The sequence below is a fragment of the Portunus trituberculatus genome, chromosome 19, assembly GCF_017591435.1.
Source record: "Portunus trituberculatus isolate SZX2019 chromosome 19, ASM1759143v1, whole genome shotgun sequence".
Classification (NCBI taxonomy): Eukaryota; Metazoa; Arthropoda; class Malacostraca; order Decapoda; family Portunidae; genus Portunus; species Portunus trituberculatus.
The window spans coordinates 6,036,491-6,058,806 of record NC_059273.1 but is presented as its reverse complement, the minus strand read 5'-3'; the positions used below and the strand labels follow the sequence as shown (position 1 = coordinate 6,058,806).

At 39.8% G+C, this 22,316-nt stretch overlaps 2 protein-coding genes and 1 long non-coding RNA gene across 4 annotated transcripts in view; 1 reads left to right on the top strand and 2 right to left on the bottom strand.

Moving 5' to 3' along the window:
* The window catches only part of LOC123506316, a 32,202-nt gene extending 23,023 nt beyond the window's left edge, over positions 1-9,179 (bottom strand). Inside the window, exon 1 of the long non-coding RNA XR_006675403.1 lies at positions 8,904-9,179. This is a non-coding gene — a long non-coding RNA (uncharacterized LOC123506316). The remainder of the gene's footprint in view (positions 1-8,903) is intronic.
* LOC123506314 (CAAX prenyl protease 1 homolog) lies at positions 1,719-8,533 on the top strand. The gene is made up of 7 exons (XM_045258282.1): positions 1,719-2,323; positions 4,283-4,429; positions 4,801-5,004; positions 5,462-5,557; positions 6,084-6,527; positions 7,073-7,216; positions 7,396-8,533. The coding sequence occupies exons 1-7, from the start codon at positions 2,210-2,212 to the stop codon at positions 7,621-7,623; spliced, it is 1,377 nt and encodes a 458-aa protein (XP_045114217.1). The 5' UTR covers positions 1,719-2,209; the 3' UTR covers positions 7,624-8,533.
* Positions 9,180-10,300: 1,121 nt separating the features above from the next.
* LOC123506315 (bystin-like) lies at positions 10,301-21,458 on the bottom strand. 2 transcript variants are annotated; one of them, XM_045258284.1, is made up of 10 exons: positions 21,332-21,458; positions 20,236-20,405; positions 17,923-18,062; positions 17,482-17,623; positions 16,530-16,668; positions 15,414-15,563; positions 14,265-14,491; positions 13,853-14,061; positions 13,139-13,289; positions 10,301-12,450 (listed from the first exon to the last, which is right to left on the bottom strand). In XM_045258284.1, exons 2-10 carry the CDS (start codon positions 20,377-20,379, stop codon positions 12,382-12,384), a joined length of 1,371 nt encoding a protein of 456 aa, XP_045114219.1. In that variant the 5' UTR covers positions 20,380-20,405; positions 21,332-21,458; the 3' UTR covers positions 10,301-12,381. The 2 variants fall into 2 exon arrangements, with proteins under 2 accessions (XP_045114219.1, XP_045114218.1); XM_045258283.1 differs by having other exon boundaries at positions 21,327-21,431.
* Positions 21,459-22,316: the final 858 nt, after the last annotated feature.

Sequence of the window (22,316 nt, the reverse complement as noted above, 5' to 3'; positions counted from 1 at the left end):
AGAGAGAGAGAATGTATATCCTAGGGATGCAGTGATTGGATGCAACACATGGGTTTATTAGTTACTAAGGGAATGGCAGATCGAGATTTAGACAGCTAATAGCGAATGCCTGGTTGACTGATGCTGTTAACTATAGTCACTGTTCCTCCACAGTGTCATATATACTTGCCGGGCCACGGTAGCATAGCAGTGAAGTTATTAAGGTGGCAAGACGTGGCCAGCATTGCAGTGTTCACGTGCTGTCACTAATCCACAGTGCATGTGTGTTTACTGATTTATCTTACCTGCAGACATGCACTTAATTGCATCATTGTGTACGTTATTTCACTTAATTGCACCATCATTTCGCAGCTCAAACATACCAGATGTGTACAAACTATCAAGACACACATGTACATTTATCTTCATTTCGTCAAAGCTTCTTGATGATCGAAACACGGAGGAGAGATTTGCAAAATAAGTATTCTCGTTAGTAATTCTGCCTTGATCGGTAGGTAATGCTGGGAAGGGACCTTAATTACTACTTGGGGTGGGGGGATAGGAGTGTAGAGCAAATGGGGAGGAGTCGAAGCAGTAGGGGAGAGGGAGAGGAGGATGGGAGGGGGGAAAGACTATAAATGCTTTTCTTCGCTAGAATTATATCTTTGGCATTGATTTCTTAACGATGCAACTTTGTCTACTTGTGTGTTGCACATAACTTGTGTATTTTTTTTTATTGTGTAGTCAATAATGTCTGTCGGTCCCCGGAAAATTTAGTTTCTGCTTAATAAGTGCTATTTTTTTTTTTTTTTATTGCAAAACTGATATTCTGTTGATTTATTGTTGCGTTAATTTTCGACTGTTTGCATCTTTTTAGTTTTTCAATATACAAAAAAATATGGTCCATGTTAGGAAACTTTTTGTAATATAACAATAGAATGAACAAATAAAAAGACACAGGTCTGCCTAAGATATCTATTGAAAGCTACATTCTATCTAGACGACCTCTGAACGTAATTCTTTGACGAAAAATTAGGATTTTGCAGATTCTCGTAATATTTTAATCCAGTATGGTGTGTTTATACAGATGCCAAGTACTATGCCACTGCAGCATGTACAATGAACTATTTGAAACCCACACATATTGTTTATTGTAATGTTTTGCGTGTAATCTGATCAACTTTTACAACAACAATCACTACAAGTTAATATATGTGAACAGAAATACTTGAGTTGAACGAAGCAATAAGAAAAGATACTATTACGAAAACATTCATTTACTGGTGAGAACAGAAATAGACGACAGAAAATCTATGCTGGTCTAGGAGCATCACCACTATGGTATAAGAAACTTTTAATGTACTGTAATTCCTGATCTTTTAATGTAATGTGATTCCAATTCACAGCAATAAAGTTATCAATCAATCATAATTCCAATGCTTTAGTTGATCGTTTATCCAAGATATTCAAATTTTTACTTTTTTGTTTGTTTTATGGGTGTACTTCTTGCACAATGTATTATGTAATGGTAAATAAAAACAAAATAATTATGTCTTGGCACATACGTGCTATATATCGTGAAGAGGTATATATATATATATATATATATATATATATATATATATATATATATATATATATATATATATATATATATATATATATATATATATATATAGAGAGAGAGAGAGAGAGAGAGAGAGAGAGAGAGAGAGAGAGAGAGAGAGAGAGAGAGAGAGAGAGAGAGAATCTCTGTTACTCAATCAAAAGTATCTCAACCTAGTTTATTGGAGCGTTAAACCATCTCTCTCAAGTCTTTAGATAGCTGTGATTATCTCGTCTTTATGTGCGGTATTTTCTTTATATAGACGAATAAATGCATCAAACCCAACAAAAAACAAAAACAAGAGAAAAAATGACATATGAAAATAAAGAGGAGCATTAGCGCGACAAGATTCCCGCAATTCACAACCCTGGAGGCTGGAATCTGCAGCAGTGGTGATAGTGAGTGCAGGGCCCCGAGACACGCGAGACACGTAACACTACGTACCGTACCGTTGCACAAACGACACGACACGATACAACACAACACCACATCTCACGTCACTCCTCACCTGCACCGCCTCTGCTGTGTCGCCAAGGCAGGATTTAGAGGAAGGAACAAGAGACTAGAGAACCCAGGAGAGTGAGGCCAAGAGCAGCGAACAGGTCCCGTCAGCCGTCAGCTCTTATGATTTCCCTCGCCATCCCGGAGTTTACGACATGGGAGGGAAAAATCTTCGTGGGGGTGCTTGGCTTCTCTTGGGCCACGTACATGTGGGAGGAGTACCTGGCGTACAGACAGGTAGGCTGCCCTGCTAGTGACTCGTTCCCAGTGCTGTGTCACCATGGTGGTGTGCTGGTGGCTGTGGCAAGGTGTTAGGTCAAGGTGCTGTAACTTATGACTCTCTCTCTCTCTCTCTCTCTCTCTCTCTCTCTCTCTCTCTCTCTCTCTCTCTCTCTGTGCTAGACATATGATCACTTAGGCGAGGCAGGCATCGTGTCTCACGATTGGCCATAAGTAAATTATGCTCAACGATGTTCTAACATGTCATTAAAAAGACAACTTATTGGCTGAATGGAAGAAATGTAACTGAACATGTACTATTTCATTTCATACTGGGAGTCAGCACAGGTGCAGAGCTCCCTTGGCTTGGATGTTACTTAAGCTGCACTGCACTTTCAGACAGGTGTATCAGACTCACCCCAAAACAGTTTTTACATAGCCTATGTGGTAAGGCAACAGTGTGTCTTACATAATATTTGGGTTTCATTATTACCTGTTACATAAACTATAATGACAGAATGAGGATCATAATTTTGGATACTACTGCTGAAGTTGCAGTACCTGCAAAATAAACAGGTCTCTTGTTTCAATAGTTATGAAATGGTGATTTTTAATGCCACAGCAGTAAGTAAACTTTTTTTTCATTTTGATAACCTTAGAAATCTAAATTGATATGCTGTTGAGAATAATGTAAGCAAAAGTGAGACAAATATTCCCTCTTCTTCAGTGACACTCAACTGTCCCCCTGTGCTAGAATGAAAATCCTTGGTCTGTCCTTTACTTATAATCTGAACTTGAAACTTCATGTCTCTTCTCTTACTAAAGCTGCTTCCATGAAGTTAGGCCATCTGAGTCTTCTCTGCCAGTTTTTCTTAACTGTTAACTGTCTATAGAGGCCTTATCCACTCATGCATGGGGTATTCTTCACATGTTTGTGGGGTTTCCACTCATAGAGTTCTCTTCTGTAGGATGGAATCAAAAGCTTTTTCTCTTATAAACTCCTCTCCTCTGACTACTGACTGTCTTCAGCCTCTTTCTCACAGCAAGAATGTTTAATTTCTTGCTATCTTCTGCTATTTTCATGCTAACTTCTGTGAGTATTGAGTGGTAGGAAAACACAAGTTGAGACAAGGTACTTTATTTTCTTTCTCTAACGTTTCGGTCACAAGACCATCTTCAGAGAGAGTGTACAGGCAAACAGAAAACTTCAGCTTATATATATACTACATTGGCGAGTCAGCCTGCCGGGTGGCTGGGAATGATGGCCCGTGATTGGCGGAAATCCGAGAGGATAAGTTTAGCCGCCACCCTCGGTATCCACACAGAACCTTCCCTGTGGTTGGTAACATTCCCTGTGCTGATGTATGCAGACTCACAGGGAATGTTACCAACCACAGGGAAGGTTCTGTGCGGATACCGAGGGTGGCGGCTCAGCGTCATTCCCAGCCCTCTCGGCTGACTCGCCAATGTAGTATATTGACGCCTGTACAATCACTGAAGATGGTCATCTCCCAGTTTTCACCACTCAGTACTCACATTTATCTTCATCTCAACAACATGCTAACTTCTCTTTTGATTTTGGTTACTGCATGCCTCCCCTTCTCACGTAGCCTTCATACACAAGGCTTTCTTCTTCCTCTTATCTTTATTCTGTCAAACTCTCTAACACAAGAGTTAATCAGTACTCTTAATCATTCATTCCTTTTTCTGGTAAACTCTGGAACTTGCTGCCTGCTTCTGTATTTCCATCTACCTATGACTTGGTTATTTAAAAGGGAGTTTTCAAGACATTTATCCCATTTTCTTTTTGGCTAACTTTTGACCCTGTATGGGGACTGGCATCTCAATGGGCCTTTTTGTTTGATTGTTTTTGTTGGCCTTGGCCAGTTTTCCCCTCACATAAAAAAAAAAAAAAAATTAACCAAGAGATAAAGTAAACATGCAAAATTCAGGTTTGTCCCCTTCCACTTCCTGCAGCGGCGAGTGTACCGGGAGAAGAAGGAGCCGCCGGTGGAGCTGAAGGACATCATGGAGAAGGACTCTTATGACAAAGCTCGAGCGTACAGCATAGACAAGAGTAACTTTGGCCTCATCTCGGGGGCCTTTGATCAGGTGGTGGGCACAGTGAGTTATGGCCAATTACCTCTTGGTTCTATATTATATCCTGCTGTGTTTACTGATATCCTTCAGGGGATAGATCATATCCACATGCACACACACACATACACACACACAGAATACAGCAGGATTTCTAGCCTTCTGTTCCTACTGGAAAAGTGTAGAAATGTTGAAAGAACAGCAAGAAATAAACTCTTCCCTTCAATGTATTGATGGATGAAATTATTTTTATAAGAACAAACTAAATGCTAAGAGAAGTTCCATGTTTAAAGTTGTTAGATACCAACTAGATGGAACAGAGACAAGATTTTTTAATGTACTCTCATTTTATGTAAATATTAGTCAGGTGAATACAAGTTGGACTACTTACTTTCCAGGGAGTGATGGTGTTTGGAGGGTACTCAGTGCTGTGGGCCATGTCCGGTAAAGTGGTGGAGTGGCTGGGCTTCCCTGCCAGCGGTGAGATTCCCCAGACAGTGATGTTTGTGGGACTGCGTTCTGTGTTGTCTACCATCATCAACCTGCCCTGGTCTGTCTACTTCACCTTCTGGGTGGAGCAGAAACATGGTTTCAACAAACAGGTGCGATAATATAGTGAAGGATAGAGAATAGAGGGATATTTTGTCATTGCCTGTCAAGAGGTTAAGAAAGGATTGCATTCCCAAGTGTTTTGACATTTTGTCAATTGCTTTTCAACAGGTTTACATGGTGAATATTTAGGGTTATCAAGAGTGTTTTCATGATTCTAATAATACTGTAGCAAAAGTCTGTATCTTCAACTGCTTTTAAGAAATTAATGCTGTTTTCAAGTGTTTTTATGATTGTAGTGATAGGTTAACACACATTCTAAACCTTAAACAGGCTATAGTAAAAGTTATTGGGTTTTCATGATTGCACTAATAGTTTAACAAGGATTTTGAAAAATTACCATGAAAATACTAAACACTGTCTGATTGTGTTTATTCCTTTAAAAATAGTCTTAACAGTAAAGTGTTTAAAAAAGTAGATCTCAGACCTCTTCACTGTTCTCTGCTGCAGACTCCTGGATTCTTTATAAAGGACAACCTCAAGAAGTTTATTGTAACCCAAGTCATCTCAGCACCTGTTGTTTCTTCCCTAGTGTACATCATAAAGGTGAGGATGTGATGCATGTGTATTTATTGATGCAGTGTTTTGAAGTGTAACTAAAACATATTTTATTTTCTTCATAGCTTAAACTTGTGATTTTGTAGCCATTTTGTTTGCTTAAGAATTGTACTTTGTCATAGAAGCAATGATCTTTTACTGTAATTTGTGTCATGTTTGTCGTGTGCCTCAGTATTACTCCAGCTCTGATCTAACATTCTTCCCACAAAACCTGACTATTGATAGATTTTTAACAGATCAGAAGAGTAAAGATTGAAGGAAGAACATTTAATACAGTGGATGTAGGTGTGGCATGTGTCAGGGCCACTGCCCTTCACTGTACCATTAAAGCATCCAAGGTTCTATTTATCAGCTCATCCTCTAATACTATTAGTCATGTTTAATTTAAATATAAATTCATCCTAAGGGTTCTTTTTACATAAAAACACTCAAAGACAAGAAAAAAGTAACTTGGAGGCATGAATTCATTCTTATTTATCTATTTTGTTTATTTATGTTTTTTTCAAACTCCTAGGTAGGTGGTGACTACTTCTTCATCTACCTGTGGGGCTTCACAACAGCTGTCATGCTCTTCCTGATGACGATATACCCAAGCTGCATTGCTCCTCTGTTTGACAAGTACACTCCACTTCCTGAGGGCAACCTGAGGACAAAGATAGAAGCACTGGCAAAGCAAATAGACTTCCCTTTGACTAAACTCTATGTGGTGGAAGGCTCCAAGCGTTCTGCTCACAGTAATGCTTATTTCTATGGATTTTTCAAGAATAAGCGCATCGTTCTGTATGACACACTACTAGAGGACTACACGCCACTTAATGAGGACAGTGTGGAGAGTGAGAAAGAAGAAGTGAAGGAGAAGAAGACTGGGTGCAGTACTGAGGAAGTGTTGGCAGTGCTTGGACATGAGTTAGGACACTGGAAGCTGAATCACGTTCTGAAGGGTATCATTATATTCCAGGTAAGAATGGATGTGTCTGGTGAGCTGCGCTATCCATAAGCTCCTATGGTGTAGTAGGATGGTGTGCAAGATGATGTTTTTTCACCAGGGTGCCAGTTGGGCTAATAGTGTGAATGTGTGTGAGTTTCTGGACCAGCTCAGTGGAATTGTTGACTTAGTGTATAGATGAATAGAAAGAATAATTAGTGACTGTAGAAGAAATTGTTGAGGAGAAATTATCTGGAGAGAGAGAATAAATCAAGTGATATAATGTGGAAGGAAATAAACTGGTTGGGAAAATATCCAGTAAGTAAGTGAATCAGTAGAAAAGTGCTTTCATAGAGAATATATTGCTGGGAACATTATCTGGGAGGTAAAACATTTGTAAAATTGTTTGTTTTCAATATGAACCAGACTGGTTAGAAGAGAATGAGTTAACAAAACAGATAACCTGTTGTTAGAATAATTAAGTTTGTTATTGTTTTAATATTGAAACTTTCATAAAAAAATTTTAACAGCTAACAGAAAGGTATACGAGGTAATCTTCATGAACCTTTCCTGCACAGGTCAACTTGTTCCTGGTGTTTAGTGTGTTTGGGTCGCTGTACAAATACTCACCCCTGTACCGAGCATTCAGCTTCACTCAGAGTCAGCCGGCCTTCATTGGACTCATCATTGTCATGCAGTATGTCTTTGCACCGTACAATGAGGTGAGTACCACCTTCATAGAACAACAATGCACCTTAACATGTCTCCACAGTATCTTCTGTAATAAGAATTATGAAAAAATAGATAAAAGAATAAAACTGAGCAATAAAGAGTAAAAGCATGAAGACAGGTAATGATGAATATATGCCATACATGAATAACTCCTCACCTAACATTGCAGATTCTTCAGTTCTTGCTCACAATGTTCAGCCGTCACAACGAGTTTCAGGCTGACAAGTTTGCCAGGGAACTTGGGTTCTCTGAGAAGCTTAAGATGGCCTTGATCAAGCTGAATGAGGACAACCTTGGCTTCCCTGTATATGACCCTCTTTACTCTGCCTGGCACCATTCCCACCCACCTATTCTAGAGCGCATTAGGGCCCTAGAGCCCAAAGCAAAAGAGGATTAAAAGGTGACTGCAGCACAATAGTCCATATTTTCAGACACTTCACCTTCTTAACTATTTTCATCTGGCTCTAGTGGAAGTTATTAGAGCTTTCAAGAGTGTTTTCATGGTAAGGCAACATCCACACTATGGGTCGTGCCACACTACACCGCACACGTCAATCCCCATGATGATCACATTTAGGTGAGAGAGGGGTCATGACACACAGTATGGGTAAATCTGGTCATGGGGCATTTTAGGAGGGCAGTGTAGCACAACAGAACCGGTTTAACCTGGATTTATGGTGTGGTCCAGCTGTCCTGCACTGCTTCGCTCATCAGTCATGCCTAGAAACATTAAATGGACATGGGAGGCCATCTTTTAACTCATTGACATGATACAAGACAGTGTGTTATAAGAAAAAGAGTTGACAATTCAGATGTGACTGGCAATGCAGCAGAACACGGGGTTGTCACCTCTGGCAATGCCACACTTCACAATTCATAGTGTGGATACTCACCCCCCATTCCCCTCCCATGAATCTAGGAATGACTCACAATACAACCTCTAGTGTGGATGCCACTAACAGTGATTGTTTCATGAGTTTTCATACAAGTTATTAGGGTGTCGAGGTTGCTTTCATGATTCAAGTGAAAATTCTTTAGGAGAAGATTCCAGCTATTGGGGATCTCAAGGATGCTTTCATGAGTAGTGATAACTTAAGAATTCTGCTTCATTGGAAGAAAAAAAAATACACCTATGACAACTTAACTAATCTATGTGGCCTGGATAACCAATCTTTTCCAAATAAGGCCCGAGACACACCAAGGAAATCTGCATCTAAATGTGTTGTAGTATGTGTATTTTGCAGTGCAGTGATGTTATGTAGGAGAGACTGAGTGAAAAGTTGTAGAATGTTAGTGAGATTAATCAAGGAGGACAGAGAGAGAGAGGGAGATAAGTAGTGAGGGAAAGGGATGTTAGGAATATTGGGTGATACTTGACCATTGTCTAATTCTTTAAGACTTGATGTGTGCAATAATTCCTTCCTTTTTTCCTATTTCTATAACAAAATACATCCTTCATTATTTCTTTATTTCATCTTCCTCCTCTTCATCAGAGTTTTGTTTTATTTATCTACTTGTTTGTGTATCTTTGTACTTCTACCATTCTGAAAAAAAAAAATCTAATCAATCTCTTAATCATTATCTTGTTCCTTTCCTTCCTCTTCCCCAAGCACTCACTCTTATGTCCTTTCCTGGCAGTCTTCTTTTTCAGTCTTGTAATTATAAGTTTCTTGGCACACACACACACACACACACTCTCTCTCTCTCTCTCTTATGTCCTTTCCTGGCAGTCTTCTTTTTCAGTCTTGTAATTATAAGTTTCTTGGCGCGCACACACACACACACACACACGGCCCGGTAGCTCAGTGGTTAGAGTGCTGGCTTCACAAGCCAGATAACCGGGGTTCGATTCCCCGGCCGGGTGGAGATATTTGGTTGTGTCTCCTTTCACGTGTAGCCCCTGTTCACCTAGCAGTGTTGTCCCGGTGTGTGGTGTGTGCCTGGTCTCAGACCTATCCCAAGATCGGAAATAATGAGCTCTGAGCTCGTTCCGTAGGGTAACGTCTGGCTGTCTTGTCAGAGACTGCAGCAGATCAAACAGTGAATTACACACACACACACACACACACACACACACACACACACACACCTGGTAGCTCAGTGGTTAGAGCGCTGGCTTCACAAGCCAGAGGACCGGGGTTCGATTCCCCGGCCAGGTGGAGATATTTGGGTGTGTCTCCTTTCACGTGTAGCCCCTGTTCACCTAGCAGTGAGTAGGTACGGGATGTAAATCGAGGAGTTGTGACCTTGTTGTCCCGGTGTGTGGTGTATGCCTGGTCTCAGGCCTATCCGAAGATCGGAAATAATGAGCTCTGAGCTCGTTCCGTAGGGTAACGTCTGGCTGTCTCATCAGAGACTGCAGCAGATCAAACAGTGAAACACACACACACACACACACCGGTAGCTCAGTAGTTAGAGCGCTGGCTTCACAAGCCAGAGGACCGGGGTTCGATTCCCCGGCCGGGTGGAGATATTTGGGTGTGTCTCCTTTCACGTGTAGCCCCTGTTCACCTAGCAGTGAGTAGGTACGGGATGTAAATCGAGGAGTTGTGACCTCGTTGTCCCGGTGTGTGTTGTGTGCCTGGTCTCAGGCCTATCCGAAGATCGGAAATAATGAGCTCTGAGCTCATTCCGTAGGGTAACGTCTGGCTGTCTCGTCAGAGACTGCAGCAGATCAAACAGTGAAAACACACACACACTTTAACATACAAGCCCAGGCCCTGTAAAACTACAACTAGGTAAATACACACCAGCCTTTAAGGATTAGCACACATGGCACATTGATTTGTAAACTGATTTGAATATATTCAGTACTTGTAGAGAATCATTTGTGATGTATAGATGGAAAATTATTTTCAATTTTCAGATTTTTTTTATTCCTACAACTTTTAGTGAAGTGATAGTGATTTGTATGTGTTTGTAGTTTTGTACATGTGTGTAAGAGCGAGTTTCTTTTTTCTGCTTACCTATTTTTACTCTACAAGTGAGAGCATCCTACTAGACATTACATTTAGGCGATAGAAGAATTGGCCAGCATGAGAGGATACACACATATCCCAACCTTGGGGATTCTGTGCTCAGGGTTTCTTTATTTTTCTTCAAGGGATCTTTTGTACACTTAATGTTCATGCTGCCTTCTGAGGAAGTGGCTGCTTAGAGGCACATTGAACACAGAGACAGCAGACATGTTATAAAAGCAACACACTTGAGAGGCACATTTTGTTGTAAGGGGCAAGATGAACAACATACTCTCTCTCTCTCTCTCTCTCTCAAGCTTTTTAGTGTCATATCTTGACTACTTTTGATCCCCTCTACTAGAGGTTACTGGGAGCTTTTGAGGGTGTTTTCATGATTTTAATGATCATTAAGAAATATAGAGTGAAAGAAAACACACAAGACAGCAAATTACTACAAGTATTTTGTGCATCTTGCCCAAGAGGATAATGATTAAATCTGCCTCTTGGTGAGTAACTTACACCTGGTCTGCCTCTGTTGTACAAGAGATCTTTTCTGTCACACTTGTACATGCAACAAGACAGGAAGTACAAGACTGACTAACAGCACAAGCCATTTTATATGTGTATCTTTACAAAATGCTGTTATTATGGTCAGTTTAATAAATATTTGTAATCTTCATCTTACTATTACTATTACCCTCAAAGTTATTTTTCATACAACACTTAAAAATTTTCTAATCTATTTTCCATAAGGCATTTACAAATATATATATATTCACAAGCATTCCTGAACATCTCAGCCTATCAGTGTCCAGGTTGATGGGGAGAAATGATGCTCACCATACCACACCAAGTTGTGAGCCCAGCAGTCAAGCTTTGCAATATGTGACATCCAAAGACTAAGGTTTAAATCAATAACAACAGGCAGATGGGATGAAATTCAGCATATCATCTCAAACTACTAATTACACACCATGAAAAATATATGATGTAAAGATTATTATCAGTTTTACTACAGGCAGTAGTAACATTAATACCAGTCCCATCCACACTCACAGGTATCACTGCTAACTCATATCCCCAGAGATACAAAGGAGGTCCTTATATGAAGAGATAAGGTTGTTATCAATATCAGTATTACCTTGGGAAGAAGTATCAGCACTCCCATCTATACATCACACAGGTAACACTGCTCACACAAAGAGCCAGATATAAAGGTCACATAAACTCTCTATCCCAATAATACATTGCTGACTGTGATTTAAAAATATTTATCATAATAACCAACAATTATAATTCTGTTCATTTTCCTAAAAAGAGAAACATATAATGCAAAGAACCTTGTTGAGAAATAGCAATATGTGAGAAAAAAAAATGTAATAAGCGTGAAGAAGGGATGAAAATTTTGGAGAATTTGCCAAAATTTTACAAAGTCAAAAGAAAAAGTATGACCACAGTTGTTTATTATTTCTCAAAAAAATAAATGTTAGAAGGAAAAACTTCTCATGAAAAGTATGAAAATTTAGTTATAGATTTTAATTTCTCAAAATCAAAAGCATATTCAAATTGCATCTCCTTCCACATTTACTAACCAATTATAATTGATAAATGGTAATTATTTTTTTTACCTGATAATTTATAAATCCAAAATTTCAATACTAGTGATACTCATACTGATATTTTAAACAAAAAATTGATAAATCCTAATCTTTACTTTATCTTTATCTAAAAAAGTAAGAAAAAAAAAATACAATTCAATGTTTATCCTATCTCTTCACAAATCCAAAATGCAGTTTTAATGAAATAACTATACATGATTTTGAAAGTTTAAAACTTCAACATACTCATAACCTAAAAGCTAAAATGATCAATTTATGCTAGTTTAGAACCAAAAGTATTGGCGATATTGATGAATTGATAATGCAGGAAAAATAACTATTGGATAACAGATAACTTGATGTTGTTATTGCAAATTACGGTGATAACACTCACCTATGCTCATTGGTAACACTGGTGAAGATAGCAATCTGATAGCTGTTCATTTAGCCAACATACACACCACAACACTTTTCTTCACTCTTACAAGTGTTCCTTATAACAACAACTCGGCACAGGGGCAGCAAAGAGCAACACAGATTCTCATACAGTACACTGTACAAAGATATTACAAGTGTCACTGTATAATACTATTCTTCACTTCACTCATCAACTGCCATCTTTGCATCATCTTCCCCACGGCACTTGGAATTAATAAGTTCTCTTCTTACCTGAAAAATCAAGAATAAAATAACTTGAAGACTAAGAATAATGAGACACAAAGGAAAAAGAAATGTTGAGTTTGTAAAAAATTGGTAAGATTATGTTATGTTGAGGTGCAGGTCTGAACAAGGATAAGAACATACGGGAAGAGGGACAAGTGGCACCTATACAACAACTCTTCAGACCTACATACATACACCTGTTGTCTAAGGCCTGCTAGGTCATTTCCTTTTCTTTATGTAATAGGGGCTATGGCCAAAGCCAACAAAAAAGCAGAAGAAAATAACAAGAACTACAACAACACTGAAGGTACCAATCCCCCAAAGAATATATGCAAAATAATTATCCATAATTAGAAGAGGAGCATCTTGAAGCCTCCTACCTGAAAGAGTTCAACTATCAGAAAAGCAAGGGACTACACATGCATCCAATCTGACATCTCTCAGTCAAGGCCAGCATGCTAACCATGACATTACAGGATACCATAAGTGTAAATTGAAATATCTCAATACTCTTTAACCTCTACATCAAATTTTCAACCCAGCACAATAGAAGGAAAAGAATCCTCACATCACACTGCACTCACATGATACCATAAGTATAAATTGAAATATCTGAACACACTTTAAATACAGCATTGAATTCACTCTCTGATATTACAGAGGGAGCAACATCATCACACCATTCTGCTCTCACCTCAGCCGTGATAGTGTAGTGTGTGTGGAAGCGCACCACATCAAGGAGGGACTGCTTCTGGTCTGGGCTGAGGTCCTCCTTATAACGTTGCACAAACGTCAGCAGTGCCTGATGCCACAACACGGGTAAGTCACGGCGGTCGTGTTCAAACCTGGTCAGGACAAATGTGTTAAGTCATCACCAAAATCCTGTTTAACCCAAATATTGGTATCATCATCCTTCACTAGATTCAAATACTGCCTGTAAAATTTATTGTGTCACAGGAGATTAGGTAATTTTGGGGTGTTGGCCTAGACTAAAAATGTACTTTATTTATCTAAGATTTGAGCGCGCGCACACACACACACACACATATGAACCAAGAAATCACATATAAGAAAATCAGGGAAGCTGCAAGAAGCCATCAGGTCTACTACAGCAATATATAATAACGTTAAACAAGATGACCACAGCATTAAGAATGTTAAGTAAATTGACCATAGCAGTAATAATGTTAGGCAACATGACCATAGCAATATACAATAATAGTAATAGTGTTAGGCAAAATTACTATAGCAATACATAATAGCAATAGTAGTATTAAGCAAGATGACCATATCAATATGTATATAATAGCAGTAATAGTGTTAGGCAAGATGACCATAGTAACATAATACAGTAAACATATTGACCAAAGCAGCAAAAAGGCTATATCACACACAGCACACCACATACTTTAGGAAATGGTACACGCAGGCATCCACTACTCTGTAAGGCAGCGCGTATTTCTTGTCAAAGAATATTCGTAGGAAGATGGAGTTGGGACCCGTGTAGTCCATCTCAGCAATCTTGAGGATGGCTGCAGCAGAGTGAAGGATTGGTATGTGATTCTTGGCAATGACTGAGCCCACAATGATGGCCTCTCTCAGGGTGCACGTGCCAGACTGGGAGTGAAGGAAAAATACACAAAGGGTGTTTTAAGCAGCAATAGGTTTTTTACATTCTTAGAGCTCACACTGATACCTTCTCTGAGGGTACTAGTGCTAGATTGAAGACTGTCTCCTCCAAAAAATTATGGTAGCCAAGACCAGAGATTACCTGACTTATAACCACAAGAGAAAGTCAAGTCATTCTAGCAGGTACTCACCATACAGAGAGGCAGCAGAACACCCTTGAAGAATGCTGCCGGCTTGAACATTGCTTTGTACATGGCCTGGTAGAGGTGGTAGTTGAGCCGCTTGTAGAAGGAGATGTCATCCCTCACACGTGGCAGAAGAACTAGATTGAAGAAGCGCTGGGCCATTGCCTCCTTCAGGTTACTCACAAATATTCTGACGGCTTGGTACATGGCAGCGGCTGACCACTTGTCTGGGTCTGTAGGGAGCACAAGAGGCACAGTTACACAAGAAACTATGCAAGCTGTTTAGATTACTTGTTTGGGTCTGTAAAGAGCATGGAGGCACAGTCAAACAAAAATGCATTACTATTAAAATTATGTAGATGATTTAAACACAATACATAAAGAAATATGAAAAATAAATGGTTTGAGTGAAGTATCAATAGCTGTGATTCATGATATGACATGTGTCACATCCTTCATGGCTCTGACAGCCAGGTTTGCCAGCCACACTCTCACTGCTGTACATTTAGTGAGCTTCAGCACTCAAAGACTAAGGTACTTCACTATATGACTGTACAAGACATATTACAAAGTAAGGTTATCATCATTATAGGTACTACTATCCAGACACAAAACAAGGCAGGCACTGAGTTGTTGCACTGCTGCACCAGATTAAATCATGACACTCGGGTGACTTACACTGATAAGCACTTGATTTGTATGAGAAAATCTATATATTGCATTGTGGATTATAAACTAAACACCTTACCATTCAAAGAGCTCCAAGAAACTATGCTACAGCTTCAAATCATATCAAATTCTAAGTTGTTACATGAAGTACCCAAAAAGAGACAACATTTGAAATGTTTAAAGGATACCACTCTCATAAAGTAGCGGCAATATATAAATAACAATGCCTAATCCAGAGCTTAGGCTTACAGAGAAGGGCAGTCAATTCCTTTCTCTGCCACCTTCAACTTTCCCAATCACTGCAGGCCAAATCAATCAAAGAACAGGCAGTCCTAGCAGATCTGGGACTGCCTGCATTGTAGTCACATATTCTACCACCTGATGTGCCACACTCTCAGCATCATGAAGAAAAATGCATTAAATAAATCAAGAAAGGAGATAAATGATAAAGAAAACAAGAATTAAGTAGCTTTAAATGATCCTCACTTGTTAGATAGACAAGCTCCTCCCAATTGCGCATCTTAGGGATAACTTTGAACATCTTTGGCAAGGGACCACTACGGTACTTGGCCAAGACCTTCCCCACCTGGGCACACATGTCCTGCACCTCTGTGGACACACTCACAGTCTGGACACCTGTGAGAGAAAGAATGGATGTCTGTGAGAGTTGATGGAGGATAGGTGCAAGATGGGGACTGCAGAGAAAGGTGTTTGTGAGAATATATGTAGTTGAGAGAGAGAGAGAGAGAGAGAGAGAGAGAGAGAGAGAGAGAGAGAGAGAGAGAGAGAGAGAGAGAGAGAGAGAGAGAGAGAGAGAGAGAGAGAGAGAGAGAGAGAGAGAGAGAGAGAGAGATTAGATTAGATTTGATTTGATTAACTTAATCTAATACAAATAATGGAATCAATCCTGAGTAGTACAGAGAACAAATACAAATAGCAACTACATACATACATAATAGCATTAAAATATATAACAATAGACAAATGAATTAACTGAAGTTGTAATTAGTAGATAAAATTCAAGAACAGATAAAAGGCCATCAATATCCAGCCATCTAAGGGGGAGTAAGGGGACAATGTGTAGGTTGTCAGCTATCAAGAGACAATGGCACACATCAAGACAGCACCCACTTTAGCTCAGGACAGTGGAGACAGTGGTGTTCCAGTGTTTTGCTATTAGGGCATCACACAGACAGGTATGGTACATCTAGCAATCCCACAAATTACACACACATTGCATAGTGTAATATTTAGCACACTCAGCTGAACCGAGAGGCCCAGGTTTGAGTCCTGGGTGTGGCGAGGTAAATGGGCAAGCCTCTCAATATGTAGCCCCTGTTCACCTAGCAACAAGTAGGTACGGGATGTAACTCAAGGGGTTGTGGCCTCGCTTTCCCGGTATGTGTAATGTGTGATGTGTGGTATGGTCTCAGTCCTACCCAAAGATTGGTCAGTACAAGCTCTGAGGACTTTCTGTAATGAGGAGAGCTGGCTGGGTGACCAGCATGCAACTGTGGTGGTGAATTACACACATACACTTAACACCACAGACTGAGTCATTCCTACACACGCATCCCACACTGAGTCAGCCACCCTACTCACTGCTGGCATCCACTTGTGATTGGATCTCTGTTTGTTTTTCTGTGATCTTATCCCTGAAGAGGTCGGCCAGCTTCCTCTGTGGTGCTGCATCCTTGTTCATGAAGTGGTCCAGGATCTGCTGGTCCTCCTTAGCCAGGTGCTAAAATCAGGGAGGTTAATTAAGTTAGGATAGGCTAAGTGTAAGATATGTGAAGAGAAAAGATCAAGGGAAGAACAAGCAAGAGGAGAGGAGAGGAGAGTAGGAAAATACAAAGAAATACAAAGTAATAAAAAGAAAAGAAATGCATAGAGGAAGAGTGGGAGATATGAAAAATAGAAAAGGTAGAATAAGGAAACAGAGTGGGATGGAAGCAAAGCCTGAATCTAGAAAGCATTGTTTGTATGGGAAGTGAGTCAAGCAACAGTGGCGGCTCATCCATAGGAGCTGCAGAGCTGCAGTCCCCCCAAGCCAAAACACTCACTGCCAGGTGTATGACTCCCTCAGTCTCACACTAGAATAATGCACAACTAGCAAATGTCACAACAAAAAATCCTTATATATTACTTTTTTTTCAAAATATTTATAACAAAATTTTGAAATTTCTGCAATAAAACAAGACAAAAAAAGAAGTTTCAAGCTGTACAATAACTTAGATTTTTTTTGCGTTTCACCTACGACTGTTGAGTTGCAGTTGGTGCAGCTCAGCAGTCTCAGCCAGCTTTAAACACTTGGTCCAAGGCTTATGTTTACATTCCATTATATGGTACAACTGTAAATTTGTAAAATCCTTTGTTAAATTATTTCTTTTTTAAGATGTTTCTTCTAATCATTATTATTATACTGTTGAGTACAGGTCATTTAATTTTTCCACGAGCCGCCACTGTTAAGCACCACACCACCAAGCCACTGGGGCTGAAAGAATGACAGGCAAAACACATCCTAACACAAACTTCACCTCCACCACATACTCACCAATTCCTCCTCAAAATCCTTCACCAGTTTATCAGTGTTTTGAGGTACAGCACTCAGTGTCTCATCCACATCCTCCTCTTCCTCACTGCTCTCCTCACCTTTTCCATCGGTTGTTTTGGCAGTCAGACTCACTGTACCCAACCTGAAGGTATCATTCATGTCAGCACACCACTTAACCTGTATCCTTAAATACTTCATCTTTTCATTGGGATAATTTTTGCTTATAGTATTTTTTTCCTTTATTCTGAAGTATCATTAGAATTGTACAAACACTCTTGAAAACTATAACAGACTGTTTTCTTACTGATTATGCAGATTTATTTTAAATCCATCACTAGAATTGCACAAACATCTTTGACAACTATAGCAGCATGCATAGTTTTGCATTTTTTATTACTATGGCTTGAATCAGGTTAGAGTTTTGTCACTAGCACACCTCACCTCTTGTTGTCCCTGGGTACTGGATGGTCAGGTTTCAGGAATTGTTCTTCCTCCATCTCCTCGTCTGCCTCCTGCTGCACCTCCCTCAGCTGTGCCAAACTCTGCTTCAGGATGTTCCTCCCCAGCTGACCCTCCACAAACTGTAGCACCATATTTTTTCTTTATAAGAACATAAGAAAATAAAAGCTGGTGCAGGAAGCCATCAAGCCTACATGTGGCAGTCCCTGTATGAAATATAGCTATGTACATACTTCCACTAATAATTTTTATCCATCAATCAGTCTCTCATGACTCCACTAACAACCTGATAATTGAGTCTTCCAGTCATCTACCATTCTATTCCTTCCTTTAAGTCTATTCCATCTACCATTATATTTGAGAACCAATTAATTGCTATCTCTTTTTTAATCTAGCTTTATCAAGCTTGAACCTTTTTTTTCTTTTTTTTTTTAGCTGTCATTCTTGTTACACCCCTTCTGCAAGCTTCAAGTAATAGTAAGAGAAAATTCAGCATCCCAGACAGGGCTGTACATCACTGGAATGTTGACAGAAAAATTATTACAATTCTAAAGAAGAGAAAAATTTATCTAATCAGTCACATTAAACAAGTTCACCTATTTACTTAAAACCAGTCACCCACCACATGTCTGGTCAAATTCTCTACTGATCCAAACCACTAGTGAACTTACACAACACTAAAGAACACATGCTCTTGTCAGGTTAGACTGACTGTAGCATAGAATTGCTTACCTATCCAGAGACATCTTAATTTACTCTCCACCTGTATCATACATCTGGATTGCCATTCCCTTATGTCTTGGAAAAGGCAATCTTAGGTAGGGCCCAAGGGCAAGAAACAGAAAATGGCACAAGCCGTCACACCAAATTTCTACTGCATACAATATTGCGCAGGAAAGTACTAAGATTGAATGGAGTTGTGTAGCATGTGCAAGACTTTGAGGATACAGCATTCAGTCAACACACCCATACAGAAGTGGCTAGATGCTGGAAAATATATCATTTTTCTCCCCCTTTAGCCATTGCATTGAGTGGAATAGATTATTACAGTGTTCAGTGAAAGAGCAAGTCAGGGTCAAAGAGCTGAGTCCTTTGTATTTTTGAGTTAACTAGTTCAGTGATCATCCCATAGTAGGCAGTGATGGCACTACACAGGCAATGTTGGGAAATTAATTCTCTCCACATCTCAACTTAATCCTTTTACTGTTAAATGATTCTTCTCATTATCACTTACACAACTATTCAAACACACTTGCACACTACTTACTGAAACTGTTCCGTAATCTAAAACAATGACATACTTGTGAAGGGATTCACATAAAGCAAACACACCAGCCTTCACTTATCATAGGTACATCCAATACAAAGTAAATAGTTTATAAATAGAAGAAAAACAAATAACAAATGAATAAATAGATAAATACACACAAAGCAGCACTGTACAGCTTTGAATGACAAGGGTGTGCCAAGCATTTATCTTTTTTATGCAAGAGGGAAATGAACCAAAGGCAAAAAGATATATATATAAAAAAAAAAAAAAAAAAAAAAAAAAAAAAAAAAAGGCCCACTTAAACTGCAAGTTCCCTAAAAGATTGGTAGAGAGTTATCCAGAAGTGAGAGACAAATGTCTTGAAACCTCCCTCTTAAAAGAAGTCAAGTCGTAGGTAGATGGAAATGCAGAAGCAGGCCCAGGGAGTTCCAGAGTTTACCAGAGAAAAGTATGAATGATTGAGAGTATTGGTTAACTCTTGTATTAGAGAGTTGGATAGAAAAGGAATGAGAGGAAGAAGAAAGCCTTGTGCAGCTAGGGTGCACGAGGAGGGGAAGCATGCAGTTAGTACAATCAGTACAGCAATTAGCATGAAAATAGCGATAAAAGATAGAAAGAGATGCAACATTTCAGCGGTGAGAAAGAGGCTAAAGACAGTCAGTCAGAGGAGGAGTTGTTGATAAGATGAAAAGCTTTGATGAAACAAACAGCATGAATCAATCATGTAAAACCTTCTCTTATTCAACATAAGAAACATAAAAGTAACTCAATAATAAAATACATAATTATAAATAGAGATGAAGAAAATTTTGAATCAATAATCAGTCAATAAACAAAGTAATAATCAAAAGCAGAATATTACAGCTCTAAAGGAGTGGATGTACCAAGCTTGAGTCAATCATATAAACCTCAAATTGCTCATCTCTTCATTCCACCAATAATGGAATCCTTTTACCATTTGTTTCACTCTTGGCCTGTCTCCCTGAGACATAATAACAAACCCATGGAAGGTCAATAGTGCACACCTCATCATCACCATCCTTCCTGGCAGGGCGTGCCTTCCTGCGGCCCGAGGGCTGAGCGACCTCATCCCGGGCCAGCTGCTCCCCAAGAGGCCCTGGCCGAGCCACCTTGGAGCCGAGCTTCTTCATTTTGTTGGCCTTCCCCATGTCTAGTAGTGGTGGTTGTGGTGTGTCTGGGTGGGTGATTACAAGGACAAATGAGAGAGAGAGAGAGAGAGAGAGAGAGAGAGAGAGAGAGAGAGAGAGAGAGAGAGAGAGAGAGTTAGAATTTCCTTTTTTAATATTCTTGGACAGATGGCTGGCAGATCACCACAACTGGATACCTTCTTAATCCCCTACTATCCACTCATAGCTAAGTATATGTTAAAAAAAAAGTGACTAAAAAAACAGAATAACACAACTGCCGAGTTTCAACACCACACCTAACTTTTCCTACAGTTTACCATGAGTGCATGTCTTTTATCACCCTCATAGCACTCACAAATCATTCATTACTTTGATCACTCCTCCCCTCCCCTCAACAAGGTTGGCAACCTATCATTGGAGGCATCCTCATCTATCATAACCTGATCTAGTAATTAAAATAAAAGTTATAGGTCTTTTGTAACAATCTAACCTAACCTAACATGACTTAACTAACAAAAGGTAAGCTACCCTAACCTAAACTGACTTGTGAGAGAGGAGGGAGGAAATAGTAGACAAAATAGAGATTTGCGTGAATAATGAAGGTCATAGTGGAATTGTGCAGAGATGGAAATCAGGACAAAAAAGGTAGGCATGGTGTTTCTGGACTCATTCCAAATAGGGCTGGGGATATTACACATCCCTGCATTACTCCCACACTGCTTTCTATCCATCCATCCTGCGTCATTGTTCCTGCAGTACATTTCATCTTATTGTTTCCATAAAGTCCTCTATTACCTCTACCACTTTCTAGTCCAGTCCAGTCCAATGTATTTGAGGAGACTAATAATAATCTATCTACAGAATCGTATGCCTTTTCTCTGTCCGAAAACACCAAATATAGTTCTCTTCCTATTTTCTTGCATTATTCAGTTATGGCTCCCATCACAAATACATTTTCCATGCCTCACCTCACCTCGCCAGTCTGACACACGTGCTGCTGCTCCTCACCAGCTGGCTACTATCTTGCCGCTGTAAACAGTGAACACTCCTGATCTTGACACTTACTGATTTTCTTGTCTTCTCCACTCAGCATATCTAACAACAATAAGCCCGAAAACAACAACAACAACAATAAATCAGTGAATTATTATTAAAAAAAAAAAAACTAATGATTCATTGAACATTGAAATAACAAATCTGCTAATACCTATTATTCTTTTTACAGCTGAGGCTCGCGCACAGCGCACAGCGTACTGTCACACACACACACACACACACACAAAAAAAAAAAAAAAAAAAAAAAGAGAGAGAGAGAGAGAGAGAGAGAGAGAGAGAGAGAGAGAGAGAGATTTGATTTGATTAATTTATTGCGCAATTGCGCCAGGCAACACAATACATTATACATATTAGCAATGCAGCCAGCATGGAGCACACACACACACACACGGCCCGGTAGCTCAGTGGTTAGAGCGCTGGCTTCACAAGCCAGAGGACTGGGGTTCGATTCCCCGGCCGGGTGGAAATATTTGGGTGTGTCCTTTCACGTGTAGCCCCTGTTCACCTAGCAGTGAGTAGGTACGGGATGTAAATCGAGGAGTTGTGACCTTGTTGTCCCGGTGTGTGGTGTGTGCCTGGTCTCAGGCCTATCCGAAGATCGGAAATAATGAGCTCTGAGCTCGTTCCGTAGGGTAACGTCTGGCTGTCTCGTCAGAGACTGCAGCAGATCAAACAGTGAATTGAAGGCGCGTTTTTGATAGTCCACGCTTAAGGCAGCCTTAAGCCTGGCTTAAGGCTGACGTCATTTTGTGTTCTTTCATGTCCCCAGACTTGAGCCAGAGCGTAGCCCGCCTTAAGGCAGGGCCGGCCAAACTCAAGCCAGCTGCAGAGCAGGCTCGACTTTCCGCTAGCCAGTTGTGACGTCACATGTAAATAAACAAATAAGACATGACGAATGAATG

Excerpts from the sequence above, each read along its gene's own strand:
- LOC123506314 (XM_045258282.1), top strand. The coding sequence starts at position 2,210 with ATGATTTCCCTCGCCATCCCGGAGTTTACGACATGGGAGGGAAAAATC. Across the intron at positions 4,430-4,800 it reads TTGATCAGGTGGTGGGCACA|GGAGTGATGGTGTTTGGAGG; the intron begins GTGAGTTATGGC and ends CTTACTTTCCAG. Across the intron at positions 7,217-7,395 it reads TCTTTGCACCGTACAATGAG|ATTCTTCAGTTCTTGCTCAC; the intron begins GTGAGTACCACC and ends CTAACATTGCAG.
- LOC123506315 (XM_045258284.1), bottom strand. The coding sequence starts at position 20,379 with ATGGGGAAGGCCAACAAAATGAAGAAGCTCGGCTCCAAGGTGGCTCGG. Across the intron at positions 14,492-15,413 it reads GGAGCTTGTCTATCTAACAA|ACCCAGACAAGTGGTCAGCC; the intron begins GTGAGGATCATT and ends TGCTCCCTACAG. Across the intron at positions 14,062-14,264 it reads TTCTGCTGCCTCTCTGTATG|TCTGGCACGTGCACCCTGAG; the intron begins GTGAGTACCTGC and ends CTTCACTCCCAG.